Consider the following 20,946-nt stretch of genomic DNA (forward strand, 5'->3'; position numbering starts at 1 on the left):
ATGAACTAATAAATCATATTCTTCAAACCGCATCTATTTTATAAGTACTAAAAAAATTATCTTAATTATGTTTATATATTAATTTGGTACCTAGTTATAGTAGTTATTATATTTGGTATATCATAATATTTTAAGTAAATCTTATTAGCGAAAATATTTAAAATAGTGTAATTTAATGATTCAGTTTTGGTATTAGCACAATATGAAACTAAGTACCAATTGCTCGTATCTTTACCTTAAATGTACCCATTTTGTGCATTAGTTTATTTAATAGTAGGTATGCCAAATATATTTAAAGTATATTATTGTTTATGAATAAAGCATAATTAAATTTTAATCAATAAAATTCCGTAGTGAGACAATTTTGTTTTTGTATGTGATTAATTGTTTTGTTTAATTTTTAAGGACCTTTGATTTGATTTTGTAGCATGTCAATTTTATTTAGAACATATTGTTGTTTATTAAAAAAATAATTCAAGTTTAATCATTTGAATTTTGTAGTGAAATAATTTTGTTTTTATGTTAATTATTATTTCGTTTAATTTTTAGGGACTTACGTTCTTTTTATCCTATACAATCTTGGCGTCAATGCTGGGCATGCTTCAGTTCGGTTACAATACTGGAGTAATAAATGCACCCGAAGGGGTAAATATACAATTTTATTATTTATTTAATAATAGATAATTCTAATTTACCTATTTACATTTTTAGAACATAGAGAAGTTCATCAAAGATGTATTTGAAGATCGGTATAAAGAAAATATGGACCACGCTCAAGCTGAGTTACTTTACTCATTTGCAGTATCCATTTTCGCCATTGGTGGTATGTTAGGTGGCTTCAGTGGCGGCATCATTGCCAACCGTTTCGGCAGGTCAGTCTATATTCTATAGATAATTTTTATTTACTTTAAATGTCTAAGAAAAAACAAATTAAATTTATAACTATTTTTAAATGTTTCAAATGAAGCATATTATACGCTTATATATATAGGTATTATAATAATACCTCACGTTATACTATACAACTTTTAGTATACGCAATTCACAATAAAAAAAATAATAATATGAGTAGCAATACCAGTTACTTATAATTATCTATATATATAGGTATACTGATCAGTGATCGTAATTTAAATATGATTTGTATTTACATTTTAATAACAAATAATTTTTTTATATTAATTAATTTTTGTAATCAAATGTACGTATAAATATAATAATAATACATACATATACATTAGTCAAAAGCCATGAAAATTTTTAAGTTTATGGTTTTTAAATAGGTAATTTCAACTAAATATCTAAATATACACATATTTTACAGCATAATGAGTTATTTATCATCAAATTATACTGAGTAATACTCTCAGTAAATAAACCTACAACCTGCACGAGTTGTTGGTATTTAGAAATAATTCATTACGTTAAAATGGCGTGCTATTGGTTTAAATTAATAAACGTTTCTATAAAACATTTTATATTTTAATGTACCTATTAAATATCTTATTTTTGTTATGTGAAAAAAAAATAAGTTTAATTTTAAATTTATTGAAATCTAAAGACAGAAGGTTACATGAATTAGGAAACCAACTATAATAATATTAGGATGGATATTTTTAATATCAAAAACTTGTAAATTACATTTATTTTTTATGGTAAAATTTTAAAATTTAAAAATTAAATCATTAACAACCCACTACCTAGATAGTACCTAATAATATTTAATAGTATCAATTGTATAAATAATTTCACTAAAGATATTTATCGTTAGTTTACAATAAACCCTGAAAATCCCAACATATTAAATAAACTATAAATTGAAACGAGTGAAAAAAAAACATTGGCGTTTTATATTTTAATAATTTAGTAATATGGAATTACTTTAAAACAATTAGTTCTTAAAACTAAACATTTTATTTATTAAGGAATAAAATGATAATTTTTAATGTTCAATAGAACTAATAAATTGGGTATAGTCTTGTTTTGATAAATAACAATATGAAAATATAATATCCCATACCCTATTTTTGACACATAAGAAGTGCCCATGACGTTTTTGTTATTAAAAATGGAAACAATAAATAAGGTTTAATTATATACCTACTATGCTGTCAATTCTTATCCAAGGACAACAGATTATTAAATGGCCTCTAATGCAATATAACAGAAAAATATTTATGACTAGCAATTCATATATTATTGAAAACGATTCTGTTTATTTATTTCGTTTTAAATTATAATTTTAAAATACATATTACAATATATGTTTTTATAACATATTGTAGTTAAATAATAATTTAAAGCTTAATTTTATTTATTTGTATCATGGTAGCATTGTTGGTTATAATTTTATTATTTCAAAAATGAAAGTATTTTTTTTGTTTATTATATGTATTTATAGATAAATTTTAGAAATTATAAATTTATTATAGTATTCGTTTTATCCAAATATTTATTCCACTAAACATATACATTACACACACTGAAAAAAAATAACCAATAATAATAGTTTTACTATAAAAATTTAAGCTTGACATTTTATTTTTATCGTAGGTATGTGTATCGCATTACTTACTTATTATTTTTATACTGATTATAGAAAAGGAGGCTTACTGCTTAATAGTTTTGTCGGAATTGGTGGCGCTTGCTTGATGGGTCTCACCAAGTACTTCAATTCGTATGAAGTGCTATTTATTGGCCGATTCATTATAGGAGTCAATTGTGGTATGAAAATCATTATTAAATATTTATTATTCATAGTTTATTATTTTAATGAAAGCTTTATCGTCTGTTTTAATAATTAAATCTTTTTATATTTAGGTTTGAATACATCACTAGTTCCAATGTATATATCAGAAATAGCGCCGCTCAACCTACGAGGTGGCCTCGGCACTGTCAATCAGTTAGCCGTAACCACTGGACTGCTCATATCCCAGATATTGGGTATAGAACAAATTTTGGGTACAGACGAAGGCTGGCCTTTATTATTAGGTAGGATTTTTACTATACATTATACCATAATATATACTTACTCAATTATAATTATAACATTATTCATATTTTTTTTTACTTCTAGGATTAGCTATATGCCCTGCCATATTACAATTAATTTTACTACCTGTATGTCCTGAATCGCCAAGGTATCTGTTGATAACTAAACAATGGGAAGAAGAAGCAAGAAAAGGTAATTATAAATACTAAATAGCTATTTAGCTAACTTAAAAATGATAATCTATATAGATATAATATTTTCCACCCGTCAATTTAAATTTTACGTTTCTACATTTTTATCTAATAATCTATATTATAAAATGATTTATTTAAGCATAATTTATTATATTTATCTTAATTAATATGAGGAAGAATAATCCTCTTCCCCCCTTCCCACAGAGCATTTTTCTTCAAATAACTTTAAGTATGATAAATTTAAATGATCATGAGTTATGAGACTATGAGTGCTGTTGCAAGTAAAGAAAATACAAAAGTTTTTTCTTGTTTAGTAGTCAATGGTGCTCTAAAGAGTATTGAAAATAAGTATAATACACCCACTACTGTTCGTACAGTGAAAAATAAAAACTGAAATAACCAGAATTTATTATTGGATTTTGGCTTAATTTGATTTGTTATTCTATACTGACTAAATAAATAAAAATAACAAGCAAATTAACAAATTCAATTATGTAATATGTACCTAACAATAATGATCATTGGATTATGGTCAATTATTAAATACTGTAGTTTTAAATGTTTTAATCCAACGAGAGCCATAAAAAACAGGCCCAAATAGTAAAATGAGCTGAATAAGTGTGGTATGCGTTCTGGATCCTTGATATTCACTTTTCTTAGCCATTGTTCAATATGTAGACTGATTAAAATTGATTTAATACTCACAGACCATAGTCCTGTATCACGTCATAATAAAACATATGAACACATTCGTTCATTTTCAAAGATGCATCGACATTTTATGGACGTCGATACGTGTTGTTTTAATTTTTAATTCTCTGATCAGAACGCAATACCTTTATCTACACTTATAAGGTTACAATCTTGATTCCGTGATATATAGAAATGATCAACTAAGACTTTCCGTAATTTTTTCATTATTTCGAAAATTATTTACGTTTCCCGTGTTTTTTTTAGCTCTGAGGAGGTTACGTGCAACCAATCAGATCGAAGAGGACATAGAAGAAATGCGTGCTGAAGAACGTGCTCAACAGTCTGAAGCTACGATATCCATGATGGAATTAGTATGCTCACCCACTCTAAGACAACCACTTATCATTAGTGTAGTCATGCAGTTGTCGCAACAGTTGTCCGGCATAAATGCCGTGAGTATTGTGTCATATAAGATATAACATTTAAAATATTTTCGTCCCTTAGATCAGATTTATTTTAATTTACAATAATATTTTTGCCCAGGTATTTTACTATTCAACTAGTCTGTTCATAACTGCTGGTTTGGCCGAGAATGTAGCTAAATTTGTAACAATAGGGATTGGTGTAATTATGGTGAATATGACACTGGTGACCATGCCATTGATGGATAAAACTGGTCGAAGAACATTACATCTGTACGGTCTGGGTGGAATGTTTATATTCTCGATATTCATTACGATATCATTGTTAATCACGGTAAGTTTTAAAGAGTATAATATCAAATTTGACGAAGAATGTAATCAATGAAATTCGGAATAAAATAAGCTAATATTCAGTGGTGTTTCCATAGGGTATACATTTACTCTCAACTTTCAAGTCATAATGAATTTGCGAAAAAAAAAAATAGTTAATTTTTTTTTTGTTGTGAGAAATTCATGTCCTTATTGTAAACCAAATAAAATATAATTTTTGGGCAAGGAAATTATTTCCCACTAGCGAAATCTGTGCACTTTGATAGCGTTTGTTGTTTGTCATCGAATATAATCGACGATAACATAATACATAACTAACTGGTAATACCTATACTAATAGTTATAAAAATACTACATTATTACTAAGTAGACCAAATTTATTTTCATCACAAAATTATTATTATTTTGGAAACCTTTTTTTAGAATCCTAAAGTTTTCAATTGAGATTATTTAAATTGTGCTAAGTATACCCCTAAAAAAGTTGAAGGATACATCACCTCTTATAATAAATATATTATTAATATGAATGCAATATTTGAGAATATTGGAAATTTGAAAATTATTAATACATCAAAAATTTTGTCCACGCTGCAAAGCAATAACTAATTCATCAACATTTACTCATTAGGCTTTAAGTTTTAAATAATTTTAAATGTTTGGAGTGCTTAGACTATTGAAGAAGTTATAATCATTACCTATAATTATATAACATTTTTAAAAAACGTTTTGTTAAATTCAGAAATTCGGTATAACCAGTTAGGTTATATAGGAATTCAGACTTCAATAATTTTCGTAATACATATTTATTGAGAAAATAAATGTATATAATCATAATTCAATGTACCTAAAAGCTACAATCGACTTATGGTTGGGGTATGCATCTATAAAAAATAAATTATTATTTATTTATATGTTTTTATTAAAATTACTATTGAAGTTAATTGTAAAATAGTAGGTATATCTACCTATTATCTAACAAAGTTTAATGAATTTTTAAACACTTATATAAAAGTACAATAATCGAAACGATGGGTATACTAAATAATCAATACTTAATTTTATTTAGATTAAGGCATGCATATTTATATATTTTGTTGCTGCTTATTATATGACTTATTAGATTTTACTTTCTTTTAGTTAAATTTTAAATTATTTTCCTAAACTAAATTAATTTTAAATTTGTATAATACGAACTCTTATACAACTTTTTATAGTATGTTTAAAATATACAAATAATATAGTTTATACCTTATTCATATATGACTATTATAGCTTGTATTTTGATATATATTCTAATTTCTAACGAATAAAAATTATTTTTCGTAATGAATCAACCATAATATAATATATAACAACATTAAATAATAAATGGATATTAGAAGAACATAATTTTAAAGTTGACTCAAGACCAAAAATGCTCTAAAAAAATTAGGAATATAAGTACCTATAGTTGTAGGCATCTACATTGTTACATTTAAACTAAATATTTGAAAAGATACATAAAAAGCAAAAATAAGGGAAGTGTACCATATTTAATGCATTTTGAAGTGTATAAAAAGATTTTAAATAAAAAATATTAGTTTTAATATATGCACTCTATGGAATAGGGTTATATTCTAGTATAAACTCTATACTCTGTCCAGCAAGATAACACACCAATTCTCCATATCTCCACTCAACACTCTGCCATCATAATTAGTAGGGTGTTGACGTGTAACGTAGGGATGCATAGAAGTCTTATTTTCATCGAGCCGCGCTTCTGAGACAGGTCACTGGACAGAGTATGTATAAGTAATTAGTTTATCTATTCTAAAAACAAATTATTTCTGTTGAAAAGATTGTATATTTATTAAGTATTTTATTTAAATATATTCTTTGTAAATTTTTCACAACTAACTGTATTCATATTTAATATTATTTTTAGTTAATATTTTAGTAGGTCTAAAAATATTTTTCAATCTCTTTTACTTAATCAGATTATCTGGGAAACATATAGGTAATAATATTAAATTTAAATAGTATTTCTAAGTTTGCAGTTATTTTATGTTTGCAATTAAGCTTTTTATTATTTTTGTTTTTTCAATAATTACATCGTTCCAGCCAAAGTTCTTAAAGTCACAATTTTATTTTTTAATTTGAACGTATTATTATTTTTTATTATTTTTGATTTATTATGACTGAGAATATTGGCTTGGGACGTTGAACTAGCTACTAGCGTCCCTTAGGAGTTTTTCGGTTTTGTGCAGGAAATGATCGATTGGATGTCGTACTTGGCCGTCGTATCCATACTTGGGTTTGTTGTATTCTTTGCCGTTGGTCCAGGCTCCATACCTTGGATGATTACTGCGGAACTCTTCAGCCAGGGTCCTCGGCCTGCGGCTATGTCAATCGCCGTGCTCATAAATTGGGTAGCCAATTTCGCCGTCGGCATAGGCTTCCAACCTCTAAAGGTCAGCTTATTTACAATATTTTGAATTAAAAAAGTTGCAAAATATTTTAATTACATAATATAAAAGAAAATCTAATAATACCTAATATATTTATATAATATTTATTCATAATTGTTTTTCAGACTGCATTGGATAATTATACATTCCTACCATTCAGCGTATTGCTGGCAATATTCTGGATATTTACTTATAAAAAAGTGCCAGAGACCAAAAATAAAACGTTCGAAGAGATACTAGCTCTATTTCGGCAAAACGGCAGGTGAGATGTTCTTTAGAAATCATAACTATATAGATATTTGGTTTAAAACAACATTCTTGTAAAAAAAGTCTTAACGCTTTAATTTTGTAAACGCTGCTAATACAGAGGAAGCGTCTTGGAATCAAGTCGCTTATACGGGTAAGTGCATGAGCCGAAAGATCTTAAAGTCCACGTTAAAATATTTATGTATTTATTTAATTAATTTTATAAATTTAAATTTGTTTTATTTTTGCTCGTGTTTACGCCCTATAGTATTTACTTAAACACCGTGACGATATTGTTTCTTCACTAATAAAATATTTTGTGATACTTATATTAACTTATAAAAATGCACTTTTACTCTATTATAAATATTATTCTTATAAAATATGATAAAAAGGTGTTGAAGCTTTGCATATACTAACGTGACTATTTTTTAGTTCTTTAATGCATGTGTTATTTTATTTTTATTTATTATTAGATATGTTTATTTTGAGTTGTTCGTTATTATTATTATTATTTATTTTAAATATATTTTCAGTTTGGTAGAGATCGAGGCTAGTAAAACCACGTCTACGATCACCTTAGTGAAACCAGAGGACACACCGTTAGACACGGATAAATACGCTTCTTAATATATTCCCAACATACAATATAACATATTAAATATTATGTTTAATAATTATTATTTTTATTATTATTTAGTATTATTTATTTATTTAAGACGTTAGACTTCATCAAAAATTATTTTATGTATTTTTTCTTTTGTACATCATTATATTATTTTTTAATTTTATTCAACATTGATTTATTTTATATTGATATACCTACCACTAATATTTTATACCAAATAGCAGAATTACTACGTACTTAAATGGAAACAAAAACAAATATCCAGTATTAAACATTGTTCACAGGAGTATGTTAAACTATTCAAACGCGTTAGACGAGCATTTACCGCCCTCCGAAAGGGCATCATTAATGGTGGCTGAGGAGAAACCTTTGCCAGACTCATGTAAGCTCAATCGGTTCTTTTTTATGTATTTATCTACGTACACTTTTCTTACATTTTAATTTTTGAAGAGAATTTATACAAAACCATATTAGTAGTGCTGTTATAAATGATAATGCGTATTGAATTTATACACCCACAAAATAACTTCTCGTTTTTCATTAGCTTAGTTATAACCCAAAATCCTGCAAAACATAGAATATTTGCTTAATATAATATAAATATCTCGTTGATTTCTTGTCTATGCTTTTTATATATCTTTTTTGGGTAATGTTGCATGATTCTTATTATTTATGTAAGTGCATACAAGGTATCAATATGTCATAATTACATACAAGTAACGTTCTCATTAAATTTCTTGATTGCAGTATAGGTACCTATTATATTTTGAATGATAATTAAAAAATAAATACTAACAGTTTATTACCAAAAATAATCATTAAAAATTGCTCGTTGTTGGTAAGGATTATATGTTAATCTGTTATTTGATTTGCATTATTTTATAAATGAATAGGCTTACTGTAGGTATAGTACCTACCTATATTTAAAATTTATATTATTTATCAACACACAATCCTTGAAACATTTTCCATAGTTTTAAAATGTAATTAGATAGGCGGTAGATACTAAACTTTATTAAAAACCTCGTTTATTGTTATGTACAATTTTTTGTGTTTTTGGTTCTAAAGTTTATCATATGAATATTATGAAAGATAATTAAATGTCCACTTAATATTCATAATTCATATGGTGTGGTGCTGTACCTATAATTTAATTTTTCCAAATAAACCATGAAAATGTTTTCTCTTTGAATGATTTTATAAACTAATCGATAATTATATAAATAAAAAATGTAATAGAAATGTAAGTAACTTAGTAGATAATATTCATTTTTATCACTGTCAAAAATAATTAATAGAATATTTATTCACTATAATCTGTATACATGAATTTTAAAATCTATAAAGAAAAGAAAAATTATTATGTAGGTAACATAATAAAGGTACTGTAGGTAGGTAATAATCAGGTACTGTCATAATTGCATAATATTTTATTTCATACAATTTGTCATTTGTATAATACATAGTTAAATATTTTACCTTGCACCTACATCTAAGATGGATTTGGGGCAGAAGTAGTTCACTGAGTACCATTATAGTTTATAAATTTAAATGTATGGTATGAACCATATGACATATTATGTCACTGTTATCCCTGATGTGAAAAGTTAGACCGTTTTATATAATTTTAAAATATGTATCAAATAAAAAAGTGAAATTTCAAAAAATAATTGAACTCGAGGGATGGTCTTAACACTAATCATATTACTATTAGGTACCTATTTATCAACGACCAATCAATAACTGCGCCACACACGTACATGCATACATATCATTGTTCGAGAGAAATTTAACTCTTTATTTTTAAATAAATTACAATTAAGATTTCTGAAATCTTCATAAATTTTAATTTAAGAAACAATTAGTTTAAAAGTACCTACAAAATATAAAGGATTATGTAATACATTACATACATTATTAACATTATTTTGTAAATTCAATTTTATATTATCATACCTAGGGTTGGATTTAGGGGAAGGCTAAGTGGGCTGTAGCCCAGGGACCCCCACAATTTAATAAATTTAATAAAAAATATATATATATTTTCTTGTTTCTAGATAAGAGGTCCCCACAGTGCATTCCGCCCACGGGCAACCACATACCTAAATCCGCCCCTGATCATACGTATTTTTATTTATATGTTTTAAATAAGGCTATAATGCTATTGTTTATACATTATAAGCCATTGACTTCGTTAAATTTCTTTTTAAGAAATACCTGCATGTATTGTCTTAGTCTAACTCATTGGTTCCCAATTGGTGGTCCACGGACCTCCAGAGGTCCACGCGTTGATGTTTGGGGGTCCGTGGTTATGTAGTACTTAAGTTTTTTTTTTATTTTTATTTTAATGGAATTATTAAAAATTAAATGTATTATATATATATATGTATATTATTCACATTATGCTCCACGTAGAGCTACACTGATTTTTTTTCATTTTTATAATTAAACAAAATTAAAAAATAAGTTATCACAAATAAATGGTCCAGGCCCGTAGCCAGACCAAATTTTCAGGTGAAGCAAGTAAACTTTTTTAGGGGCATTTTATATAAAAACAATATCTTTCTAATATTTTTAGGGGGCAACGCCCCCTCTCCCCCCCCCCATGGCTACGAGCCTAAAGTGGTCCCCCTTCTAGTTTAAGTTTTAGCTAGGAGTCTGTAGCTCAATGCTAATTGGGAACCACTCTAACCAATACAATGTAATTGTATGTATGTGTGTGGGTAAAAATAAAGAAATAAAATATATATAACTTCACAACAAACGATGCAAAATGTACCATTTAATATTATTCATTAACTGAGTGTTGCTAATTTCCAAAGTTAATGTTACCGTTTTTTTTATTATTATTGTTTCATGGCACTTATACAAAAACAGCACCAGTACAACACTCTCCGACGGACCAGGAGGTGTGTGCTGTATGCGTCAACACTGGCAGTTCCCTCATGATGACGTCTCCGAACGTAACTCGCCGGTCGAGTCACACGCTCAGTAACCACGTTTGCCAAATGGACTAAACCGTCGCATATATATTATATGCATATTATTATTATTATTAAAATATTATTATTATTATTATTATTATTATTATTATTATTATTATTATTATTATTTATAATAATAATAATAATTTAGAACAAAACGTTGTATCAACAAAAAATATTTAACAAATATTTATAAACATACATTATAATAAAAAAAAAAATAGAGCATATATTATATGTAAGGCTTATTCGTAAGACAATTTCAATCTTTTTCATTATTATATTTTATTATTGACATATAACAGCCATAATACCTATACCTAATATTTACCTTTTATACGTTAGGATACCTACTTTCTACAATCAAGCGATACCAAGAGATGAAACCTTAGAAATTAGATCATATGCTAAGTCCTGTGTATCTATTCGTATATAATATGATCTACGGATAAAACCAACTATCTACCAATGATGATGGTCTTGGTAATCGTAGTCAATGTTACAGTCAGTAGACCTATAATAGTACCCTTGCATATTATTATTAATCCTTTATACCGATAAACGTCCTTCGGAGATATTTTACAATTATCTATTGAATATTGTTCATAGATGTAACCTGTACCTACCAGTTGATTAATTTAGTGAAAAACACGTATTTATAATTTTTTTTATAGTTTCAAGACGGACAAAACGACATTTTTGAAAAAATGAATTTATTTTGTGCTTTTTTTTTAATCGTTCCTATATTCAGTTTTTACTTTTTTGAATGACAATATATCTAAATTTTTTATTCCATATTCCAAAGTACCATATTATTCGGAGTATTTCTATGAATAAAATCAAATTTCGTAGAGTAGTTAATTATTTTTAGGTATTAGGTAAGCGTTTATAATTCAAATAAGATGAATAGTAAACCTACATTTTGCAGTATTCTATGGCCCTATACTATTTCACTCGGCTCAATTATATCAACCTACTTAAAATTCTTATAATACACCAATTACTTAGATAGTTAGATCTATTCGTTTAAAATTATAAATTCTCCGAAAATATTATATTTTGTAATAAGGAATTTAAATATTGCCATTATAAAAAATAAAAACTCAGATACTATCTTTTTTTCAATTATGTTGTTCCTATGTTATAACCTTCTTAAATTTATGTAAAAAATTATTTTTTAAAACTTAAATAATTTTTGAAATAATAAGTGTTGCTTGATAAGTAATCATCCGATATAAATAAATTATATACATTTATTTTAATATATTCCCTGCTTACATAATTTATGATAATTATTGATAATCAATTATTTTCAACTACAATAAATAATACAGGAAATTAGATTGTATAGGAATTAAAGAAAATATGCACACAATTTGAATCATCTTTATGGGTTTATCGAGTAAATTTAACTTAATAATAATTTTTTTTAACCAGACTATATCATGAGTCATTAGTTATTACCTATTTACAGTATGTACGAATATGCACCTACACTTCAAATAGGTACACCTAAAGTTATAAATATCAAAAAATGCAGTTCACAATCATATTAAATGAATTAGCGTACCAAATAATAAACGTCTATTTTAATGTCACACAATTTAAAAAAAGTTTACGTCCCGGCTTGATTTGACGCTCAACTATCAGATACTAATAAAAACAATAATATATAATATTAAGGATACTGGCGTTAAAAAACTTTAAAATATTATTAAATTAAACACTCTAAAATAATTAGAATATGAATTTAAAATCATGATAAACAAATGACTACATTCGTGGGGTATAATCTTTTCGTTGTTTTAAAATTTAAATAAATATTATTGTTTCTATATACCCATGTGGTCATGCCTTTATGGCCAATTTTTTTGTACTTTTTTAATATACGCTTCTCTAATAACCATATAATTTCATGATGATCTGACGTTACTAAATTGAAGTAGACGTTTTATTGTTTAACACATAACTCGAACGGTATTGCATAATATAATATAAATAATTGTATGTATGCGTGCGTGGACCAGCCAATTACCAAGCTAACGATTAATATTATATCAATACTAATTAACCATACATTAATTTAATCTTGTTGTTATGATTTTCTATGCGCACACAAGTCGTACACATCACCAAGTTATAAATTATACAAATTATTATTATAGGCCTATTGTTGGTGCTCCATGACTATATTATATGATCACATCATAATATTATAATAATTGTTAATATTATATTTTTTTTACGAAAAATCTCTTTTAAATTTTGCATTCAAAAGTAGATACCTAATTAAGGTATGAACATAATACGGTAGGTTTATCTACACATACTTGATTATTATTTTCATATTAAGATAGGTTCTTCTTATTATAGTTAAAATCTAATAGTGATACTTAAAACATAGAATTTAAATTCATAACAATTTAAAAAAAAAAAATCATCAATACTAATAATATTTATACTGTGTACTGTATTTAGTGTAAACGAATAAGTGTTCTTTGTAAATATTGTTATTGTTTTTATTGAATATTATACATTTTGTTCATTTGTACATAAACTCGAAATTAAATAATTTTTTTTTTTTTTTGTAAATTACAAATAACATTTTAAACAAAGCTCATGATGACTGAGAAACCGTACTATTATTAAATGTTAAGGACAAGGAATTTACAATGTTTTTCCCAAAGAAAACCTATTACAACTTTTTGTTATTCTTCAGCATATTATGTATTTTAAAATATGCAAAACATACATTATTATATAGTCAATTTTGCAATAATATTGTTTTAGAATAATTTATTATGTATTAGGCCTACAGAATAATATAATAATAATAATAGCTACATTTGTCGAACTAAAAAGACTAAGTAGTTATATCAAAAACTTAAACCCTCGTTGATTTTTTTGTAATTGTTATGAAAAATGGTAAAAACTTAAGTACTAATTATTATCAAAAAATTTAATTCTAAATTTGTAGATATATATTGTTGAGTTTTAGTAATTAGTATTCATCAATGTTTTTTGATGTATTATTTTTAATAGAAAACAAATTTATATATTACATATATATACAGTTAAATTTAAAAAAATATATATAAAAAATGCATAAAATGTGTAAACAATTTGTAAAAATAAAGTATTATAATAAAGAGATTTTAGAAAATGGAACTTTTATACTGGAGTTTTAAAAAAAAAATGTTTATATTTATATTTATTGTCCAATTACAAATATATTAAATTATATACCACTTAGTTATACATTTAAATATTTGATAAAAACAAATTGGGCTAACAAAAAATAAACTTACTATTTTAAATACTTCTTAATGAAGTACTAATGAGTAATGGTAATACAATTATTCAAAAAATATATTCATGAATAAATTGATAATAAAACTATTAATTATAGTTAAGTAAGTTAAAATAATAGGACAAAAACAACAATAATAACAAAGCATAACAACTTAAAAAACAAATAAAAAAACTATTACTCTTAGATTTATTATCATCTTAAAATGTTTAAAAAATGAAAAGGTTAAATATTAACTTTAAGTTATAATACATATTTTACTCAATATAGCTCAATTAATGTTTTACAATTACATATATTTTTATATTAATAAGTAGTCAGAATTTTTTTAGTAGTTAATTTTACTAAAAAAAACTTAACTTATAAAAAACAAAAAGTCTAACATAATTGAAAGCATACAAATTTTCAAAATAATAATTCTATTGTTCAGAATACATTTTTTTTGAATTACATGAAACTAAAAAATTTTTTAAAACCGTAAAATCATCAAATATACAACCGCTTAAAGATGGATACTGTTCAATTATATTTTTATCTATATGAACTAAACATGCAGACCATCCAGCATTTTTTGCACCTTTAAAGTCCAATAAATAAGAGTCACCGATATGCAAAAATTGCTCACGGTTTAAACCCTTTTCAATATATGATTCTGCTTTTCTAAATATTTTAATATCTGGCTTCTCTGACCTCACTTCATATGATGACAAAATAAATTTAAAATAATGAGAAAGACCAAGATTTTTTATCATAGAGTTAATTCTTGGATCATAATTAGTCAAAACTCCCAGCGGTATTTGTTCATTATTCAAATACTCCAGTAACTCAATTGCTCCATTTTGTACTTTAAATGTTTCTCCAGTACTGTAAGTCATCATCAAATCGTCAATTATATCTGTTAGAGGTACATTCTCAGTGATATTTTCTAGCTGAAATGCTTTGCTGAAAACATTTTGTGCATAAAGTCTCCAATAGTTTTCCCATTTAAGTCCAGTATAAAGACCAAAATTTGGGTGTGCTTTTGTCATAAATGTCCAATTTTTATTAATCAAATTTTCGAGAGTTGATAATCTTACTTCTAAGCCATATTTATTTAAAATATTAGAGTATTCTACAGCTGGAGAACTTCGATATTTTAATAAAGTACCAGTTATATCAAATGTTATCAACTTGAATGCTTGACGATTCATTTTAGTCAATAATTCTGAAAATGATTATGAAAATGTTCAATAATACAGTCAAATATTATAATTTAGAAAATAAAAACAATGTATATAAATATAGGTTTATTTTCAAAAATGTTACCCGGCTAATTATTTTATTAGGATAGATAGGTAACATTAAAATATATCTTAAAGATTACACTTTTAATTAATTAAATCTTTTTTTTTTTTAATGTACATCAGCTCCACTAATATTATGTTAATACCCAAATCCTAACCTAGCCTGGAAGATAAGGAAAATAGAATTTATAAATACAAATGTTAAATATATAACATATATATGTATATATTTATATAATAATTATATACAGAAACCTTTAACATTTACAAAACAACATTAGAAAATGTTCTGTACAAAAATATTTCTGTATCATTATTAATTTTACTATCTAATATGCCAAATTAAATATACATTATTATACCCTTTATAAATATCTATAATTTGAGTGGATCTCATAAATATCTAGTTAACAAAACAATGAAACTTTTATTTTGACTTAAGTGAATTAAAATAAACTTTGTGACATAATATAATATTTGTTATAAATATATACATACATTAATATATGTGGATTAATCATATAATTAAAATATTCAGTAATAGATTTTATTGAGCTATACACTTATTTTTATTTACCAATTAATAACAACCATCAATTACTAATTTAAAAACAAATAACAATTAATATTTATACTACCTACTTAGAATGTAATAGTGACCAGTGCCATTTAGTGGTAAATTATTTTATTAAAATATATGGAAATTTTGATCAACTGTCGGTAAGTATATAAAAAAATAAGATTTTTAATTCTAATTTGTGCAATTAGAAATAAAAAAAGTACTCAAAAGGCTGGATATTAAGTACTAGGTACTTATGGAGAATTTATATCTCAACATAGGTAAGCCAAAGATGTATTATAATTTTTAATCTATTAACAACAATAACATAATACATTTTACAATATCAATACAGTATATTATTTTAATTTTTTACATATAAATTAAATTACATAATATTGTATTGATACAGTTCTGGTACCAATAATTAAGAGTTCAATAAATTATATGTGCAATATATTGGAAAAACATACCAACTAATACCAAAATCATACCTTGATATTAATCTGTGCAAAACTATTGTTTCAAATTATTCTTTTTGAAAATGTTAATTACCTGAAAAGTTTAGGTACCTACAACCTATTAACGAGTAATGAGTACTTGGCCTGGTATTTGATAGAGCACATAAATATCATAAACAAAAATAAATATATTAGTTTAGTTAGTAGGAATTATAAAATTTAGATACTTGATGTATTTTGTGATAAAATGTTAAACACGTGAATTTGTTTTTAAAATGAATAATTTATAATTTAAATACAGGTTGCATACTTAATATAATATAACATGAAAAATAAATAAAGATTCAAACAGTTTAAAAATAAGGACAAAAAAACTGTAGTGGTACATTATTATAACTGCATCAACATTAGATTTTGTTTGTTACTATTACCAAAAATATCTAATAAATAATTAACTCTGAGGTAACTAAAATTTGTTAATTAAATGCATAGTTATTTAGTTAGTTCTCAGTAGTGTGTAACACTAAATACAATCAGGGTAAATGACAAATGTCCTTTTTCAGGTATTAAATGGAGTGATGAATGCTTGACATGTAATAAATAATTTACTGTAAATAGTAAATGAATAAAAGCAAATTTGAAATCACTTTTATAGTAAAACACTAGGTAAATACTTATATTATTTAATTAACTAATTTGATAAATAGGTACTTCTATATTATAATCTTTGGAAAATTCATTAACATTAAAAAAAATAATTGTCTTCGTTATTTTACAGTGAGTGGATAGTGGATACCCCTAAGTGATTAAAATAAGCTTCTGCACAATAGTTAGTTATTATATTAATTAATGATTTAAAATAATGTATTTTACCTGTCTTTGAGCAAGTAAATTATTCAATTTGTCTGTAGCAGGTAGTATTGTAGTATATTATTTTTAATATTTTGAAAGTATTCTGATTCGTTTTAATCGGTTTCTTAATTTATTATAATCCCTCAAGTTGTAATAATTGTGTACACCATTCATCATTACGTCATTAATTCGAGTGTTATTTTTCTTCTAGATCTAATAAATATTTTTATCTGGTGTCATTAAAAATGTGAATAATAAATAATAATTAGCATATATCAACTAAAAAAGTAAAAATTACATTGAACCTATTAAAATTACTTATCTATTTATATGAAATACTTTTTAATATAATATCAATCACTGTTGTTGATTATTAATACTATGCTACTTTTTTATTTAAGCCTTTCATGAATATTATTAAGTCTTAACCTTAGAGTATAATATTAAATTATCTTTACTCTTATGAACGATCAGCAGACAGCAAGTGATATAACGAAAAACAAACTATAATACCAAAGAACAAACTAATACTACACGAACATTTCAAATATCAGATGTTGTGATACTGAAATTGTTTTTTTTTTTTAACAAAGAAGAGTGAAGGCCACGGTTATTGTTTTGGGGTTTTAATAATACATTTAAATTCTTTATTATTCTAGCTCACAGAGCACAGCAGCTGCTGCTGCGCAGCTGATGTTTATGTTTCTTGTATCACACTTGATAGTGTGATAACAATTGTTGTTATTATTTTTAGGTTAGGTTCAATGTTAGATATAATTTAACTTGTCATTTTGTCATCTTAATAACAAACTCAAAACTGTCTCAAGTGTAATCAATAGTTAAGACTTAAGTTTTACATTAAAATATTTTTAACTAATTCGAGTTAAATCTCAATCCTTAAATATGGATACAATTATTGATAGAGGAGCACCAAAAGCTCGTAACTTTGAACCATATGCAAGTAATGGAGGGTAAGTTACAAATATGATAGTTTTTTTGGTTTTCTTATAACTTATTTTCTTCTTATTATTATTATTTATTTTGAATACCTACCTAATTACTTTTAAATACTTACAGTTCAATTGTTGCCATTAGTGGTAAGGATTTTGCAATTGTTGCTTCTGATACTCGTCTTAGTGAAGGCTATATGATCTATACACGTAAACAATCAAAGTTATTCCAATTGTCTGACAAGTCAGTTCTTGGGTGCACAGGGTGTTGGTGTGACACATTATCATTGACCAATATTATTCAGTCTCAATTGAAGGTAAACAATATCATAACCTTTTATTATAAAATATTTATACTTAAATATAATACTTTTTCAGTCATATTTGTACGATCACAACACAATAATGCAGCCTAATTCTATTGCTCAATTGCTGTCTACTTTGCTGTACAGCAGACGTTTTTTCCCATATTACGTGTACAATGTACTTGCTGGACTCGATAATAATGGTGAAGGTTGTTTATACAGTTATGATCCTGTAGGCCATTGTGAAAAAGTGAATTATACTGCTGGTGGCAGTTCTGGTGTTCTCATGCAACCTTTTTTGGATAGTTGGGTAAGTCACAGTTTAAATTCAATTTACTTTTATTAAACATCTTTTTGTGAAATATTCTTCTAATAAGCTAATTATCACAAAAAATATTTTGTTATTAAGCTATCTATCAAATGTATGTTCTTTATATTTGCCTTAATACTAACAGTTAAATTTTCAGCAACATGATAAAAACTTAAAAACAATAAACATCTTAAACATATATTAGTACTAGTATCCAATATCTGATATTAGAAAAAAAATAGTCAAACATACCTACCTACCTACCTATATTAATTATTAATTTAAAATAAAATTAGTTAATTATTAAACAAATATGTTTTATTATTAAATAGTCATTTTTTCAAATAATATGTTTTAATCGCGCTTATTATAGAGATAGGATTATATACAATGATATTTTAATTAGGAGTATTTCCATATAAAACTAACGAATAACATTAGACTTAGTAAGAATAAATACTAATGATATAGCATACTAATACTGTAGTCAACTGCATGTCATAACTCATAAGTAATAGTATTTTTAAAAGTAATACTTATATAATAATGGATAGTATAAAATGGTAAAAAAATTATTTATGGTGAATTTGCTTAATATTTACAATTCACCATAAACTAACAAATAGCATGAGATGAAAATGTTCTGATACTTTAATTACCAACAGTAGCAAATATATTTATGACATTTTTTAATTAATTTATAAATGTAAAAAATAATTATATGTACTTATTTAAAGAATCCAAGTTTAAATATAGCACATTTAAGAGTAGGGAGTAGTAATAATTTGTTGTTTTAATGTATTGTATTAATTTTAAAATAATAGTTGATTGACCAAGTACCTATTAAATAATATTAATTTTTGTTAAGACTTTTTTACCTTTCGCCTAATATCTGGTGCCATTTTATATATTTATAAGAGGTTATATTATAGGCTATAGCTCTTATTTATAAATTTATAGAGTATTAATATTTATAATAACAATATTAAAGTAAATACAATTGTGTACTAACATATACCTAGGTAATTAATATAAATTATCATAAACTAACAAAATAATATAATGTACTTATTTTTATTATTCATACAGTTGTATAAAATTACTTTTTTGTTGTATTAGTTGGGAAAACGGACTGCTGATAACCCTGTTACTGAAGAAGAAGCATTGAGCTTGGTTAAGGATGCATTTACTGCAGCAGGAGAGCGTGATATATACACTGGAGATGAAGTAGTGTATAACATAATTAAAAAAGATGGAATTCAGACAGGTGTGGTTCAGCTTCGTAAAGATTAAATTTTTGATTATATAAAAATACTACAGTTATAATATTTTTTTTTTTTATATTTAAAATTTAAATACAATCATACAATATAATAAATTATATTTTAATTAATTAAATTTATTATATTGTATTTAATGGAATAATAAAATAATTTGGCAACAAAAAAAATTATGTAGTTTCTTTATTTTATTGTATTAATTTGTATAATGGGTACCCATTAATAGAAAGTACTTTCTTGTTATATGAGATGAATATCATAAAGATATTGTGATATTTATAAAAAGACATTGTGATATACTTTCTCATATGATATGAAAGTAACTATCAATGAAATTCCCTTTAATATAAAATCCTCTGGTTAACTATAACATTTCTTTTAAATTTTTCAATGATTCTCATTAATTATTCATATGTATTTTAAATACCTAATGACGCATTAAAAACATTTTTAAAATTTCACAATTAAAATTGAAAATATTGTAAATTCTTTAAAAAAAAAAAAAAAAAACTATAGAACAATTTATGTGAGATCTTGTATTAATTTTAATACTTGAACTTTTTTAACTTAGAAAATGATATTTAATTTATAGTAAAATATTTCAAGTATTTATCTTTATATTTTTTGAATTATTATGCAATCTCATAAAAATATTATAAATTACCTACAAAACATTAGCAATATTTTGTAATTTTGATGA

At 24.9% G+C, this 20,946-nt stretch overlaps 3 protein-coding genes across 21 annotated transcripts in view; 2 read left to right on the plus strand and 1 right to left on the minus strand.

Moving 5' to 3' along the window:
* Positions 1-13,376, plus strand: part of LOC114120045 (glucose transporter type 1) — a 78,461-nt gene extending 65,085 nt beyond the window's left edge. For 6 of the 13 annotated variants that reach the window (XM_050204907.1, XM_050204908.1, XM_027981826.2 and 3 more), the window contains 12 exons: positions 550-645; positions 712-872; positions 2,600-2,724; positions 2,821-2,991; positions 3,077-3,184; positions 4,144-4,331; positions 4,423-4,635; positions 6,857-7,081; positions 7,204-7,340; positions 7,446-7,478; positions 8,237-8,334; positions 10,830-13,376. In XM_050204907.1, coding sequence (XP_050060864.1) covers positions 550-645; positions 712-872; positions 2,600-2,724; positions 2,821-2,991; positions 3,077-3,184; positions 4,144-4,331; positions 4,423-4,635; positions 6,857-7,081; positions 7,204-7,340; positions 7,446-7,478; positions 8,237-8,334; positions 10,830-10,969 — 1,695 coding nt within the window. In that variant the 3' untranslated portion in view covers positions 10,970-13,376. Of the gene's footprint in view, positions 1-549; positions 646-711; positions 873-2,599; positions 2,725-2,820; positions 2,992-3,076; positions 3,185-4,143; positions 4,332-4,422; positions 4,636-6,856; positions 7,082-7,203; positions 7,341-7,445; positions 7,479-7,860; positions 8,116-8,236; positions 8,335-10,829 lie in introns of those variants that run through there. The other 7 variants (XM_027981819.2, XM_027981821.2, XM_027981823.2 and 4 more) reach the window with 6 other exon arrangements.
* Positions 13,377-14,126: 750 nt separating this feature from the next.
* Positions 14,127-18,046, minus strand: LOC114120033 (rhythmically expressed gene 2 protein-like). 7 transcript variants are annotated; one of them, XM_027981801.2, is made up of 3 exons: positions 17,860-18,046; positions 17,423-17,608; positions 14,132-15,450 (listed from the first exon to the last, which is right to left on the minus strand). In XM_027981801.2, the coding sequence occupies exon 3, from the start codon at positions 15,434-15,436 to the stop codon at positions 14,666-14,668; it is 771 nt and encodes a 256-aa protein (XP_027837602.2). In that variant the 5' UTR covers positions 15,437-15,450; positions 17,423-17,608; positions 17,860-18,046; the 3' UTR covers positions 14,132-14,665. The 7 variants fall into 7 exon arrangements, with proteins under 7 accessions (XP_050060878.1, XP_027837602.2, XP_027837601.2 ...); XM_027981800.2 differs by having other exon boundaries at positions 17,423-17,614; XM_050204920.1 differs by having other exon boundaries at positions 17,831-18,046.
* A 137-nt stretch (positions 18,047-18,183) lies between these two features.
* Positions 18,184-20,416, plus strand: LOC114120035 (proteasome subunit beta type-1). Its single transcript, XM_027981802.2, has 4 exons — positions 18,184-18,372; positions 18,479-18,668; positions 18,730-18,966; positions 20,086-20,416. The coding sequence occupies exons 1-4, from the start codon at positions 18,305-18,307 to the stop codon at positions 20,257-20,259; spliced, it is 669 nt and encodes a 222-aa protein (XP_027837603.1). The 5' UTR covers positions 18,184-18,304; the 3' UTR covers positions 20,260-20,416.
* The last annotated feature ends 530 nt before the right edge of the window (positions 20,417-20,946 follow it).

The sequence above is a fragment of the Aphis gossypii genome, chromosome 3 (genome assembly GCF_020184175.1).
Source record: "Aphis gossypii isolate Hap1 chromosome 3, ASM2018417v2, whole genome shotgun sequence".
Lineage (NCBI taxonomy): Eukaryota > Metazoa > Arthropoda > Insecta > Hemiptera > Aphididae > Aphis > Aphis gossypii.

What these genes read in the sequence shown, in the direction of transcription:
- LOC114120033 (XM_050204921.1), bottom strand. Translation starts at nt 15,436, where the DNA reads ATGAATCGTCAAGCATTCAAGTTGATAACATTTGATATAACTGGTACT.
- LOC114120035 (XM_027981802.2), top strand. Translation starts at nt 18,305, where the DNA reads ATGGATACAATTATTGATAGAGGAGCACCAAAAGCTCGTAACTTTGAA. An exon ending in TTATTCAGTCTCAATTGAAG is followed by an intron (nt 18,669 to 18,729) that starts GTAAACAATATC and finishes ATACTTTTTCAG; the next exon opens with TCATATTTGTACGATCACAA. An exon ending in AACCTTTTTTGGATAGTTGG is followed by an intron (nt 18,967 to 20,085) that starts GTAAGTCACAGT and finishes TTGTTGTATTAG; the next exon opens with TTGGGAAAACGGACTGCTGA.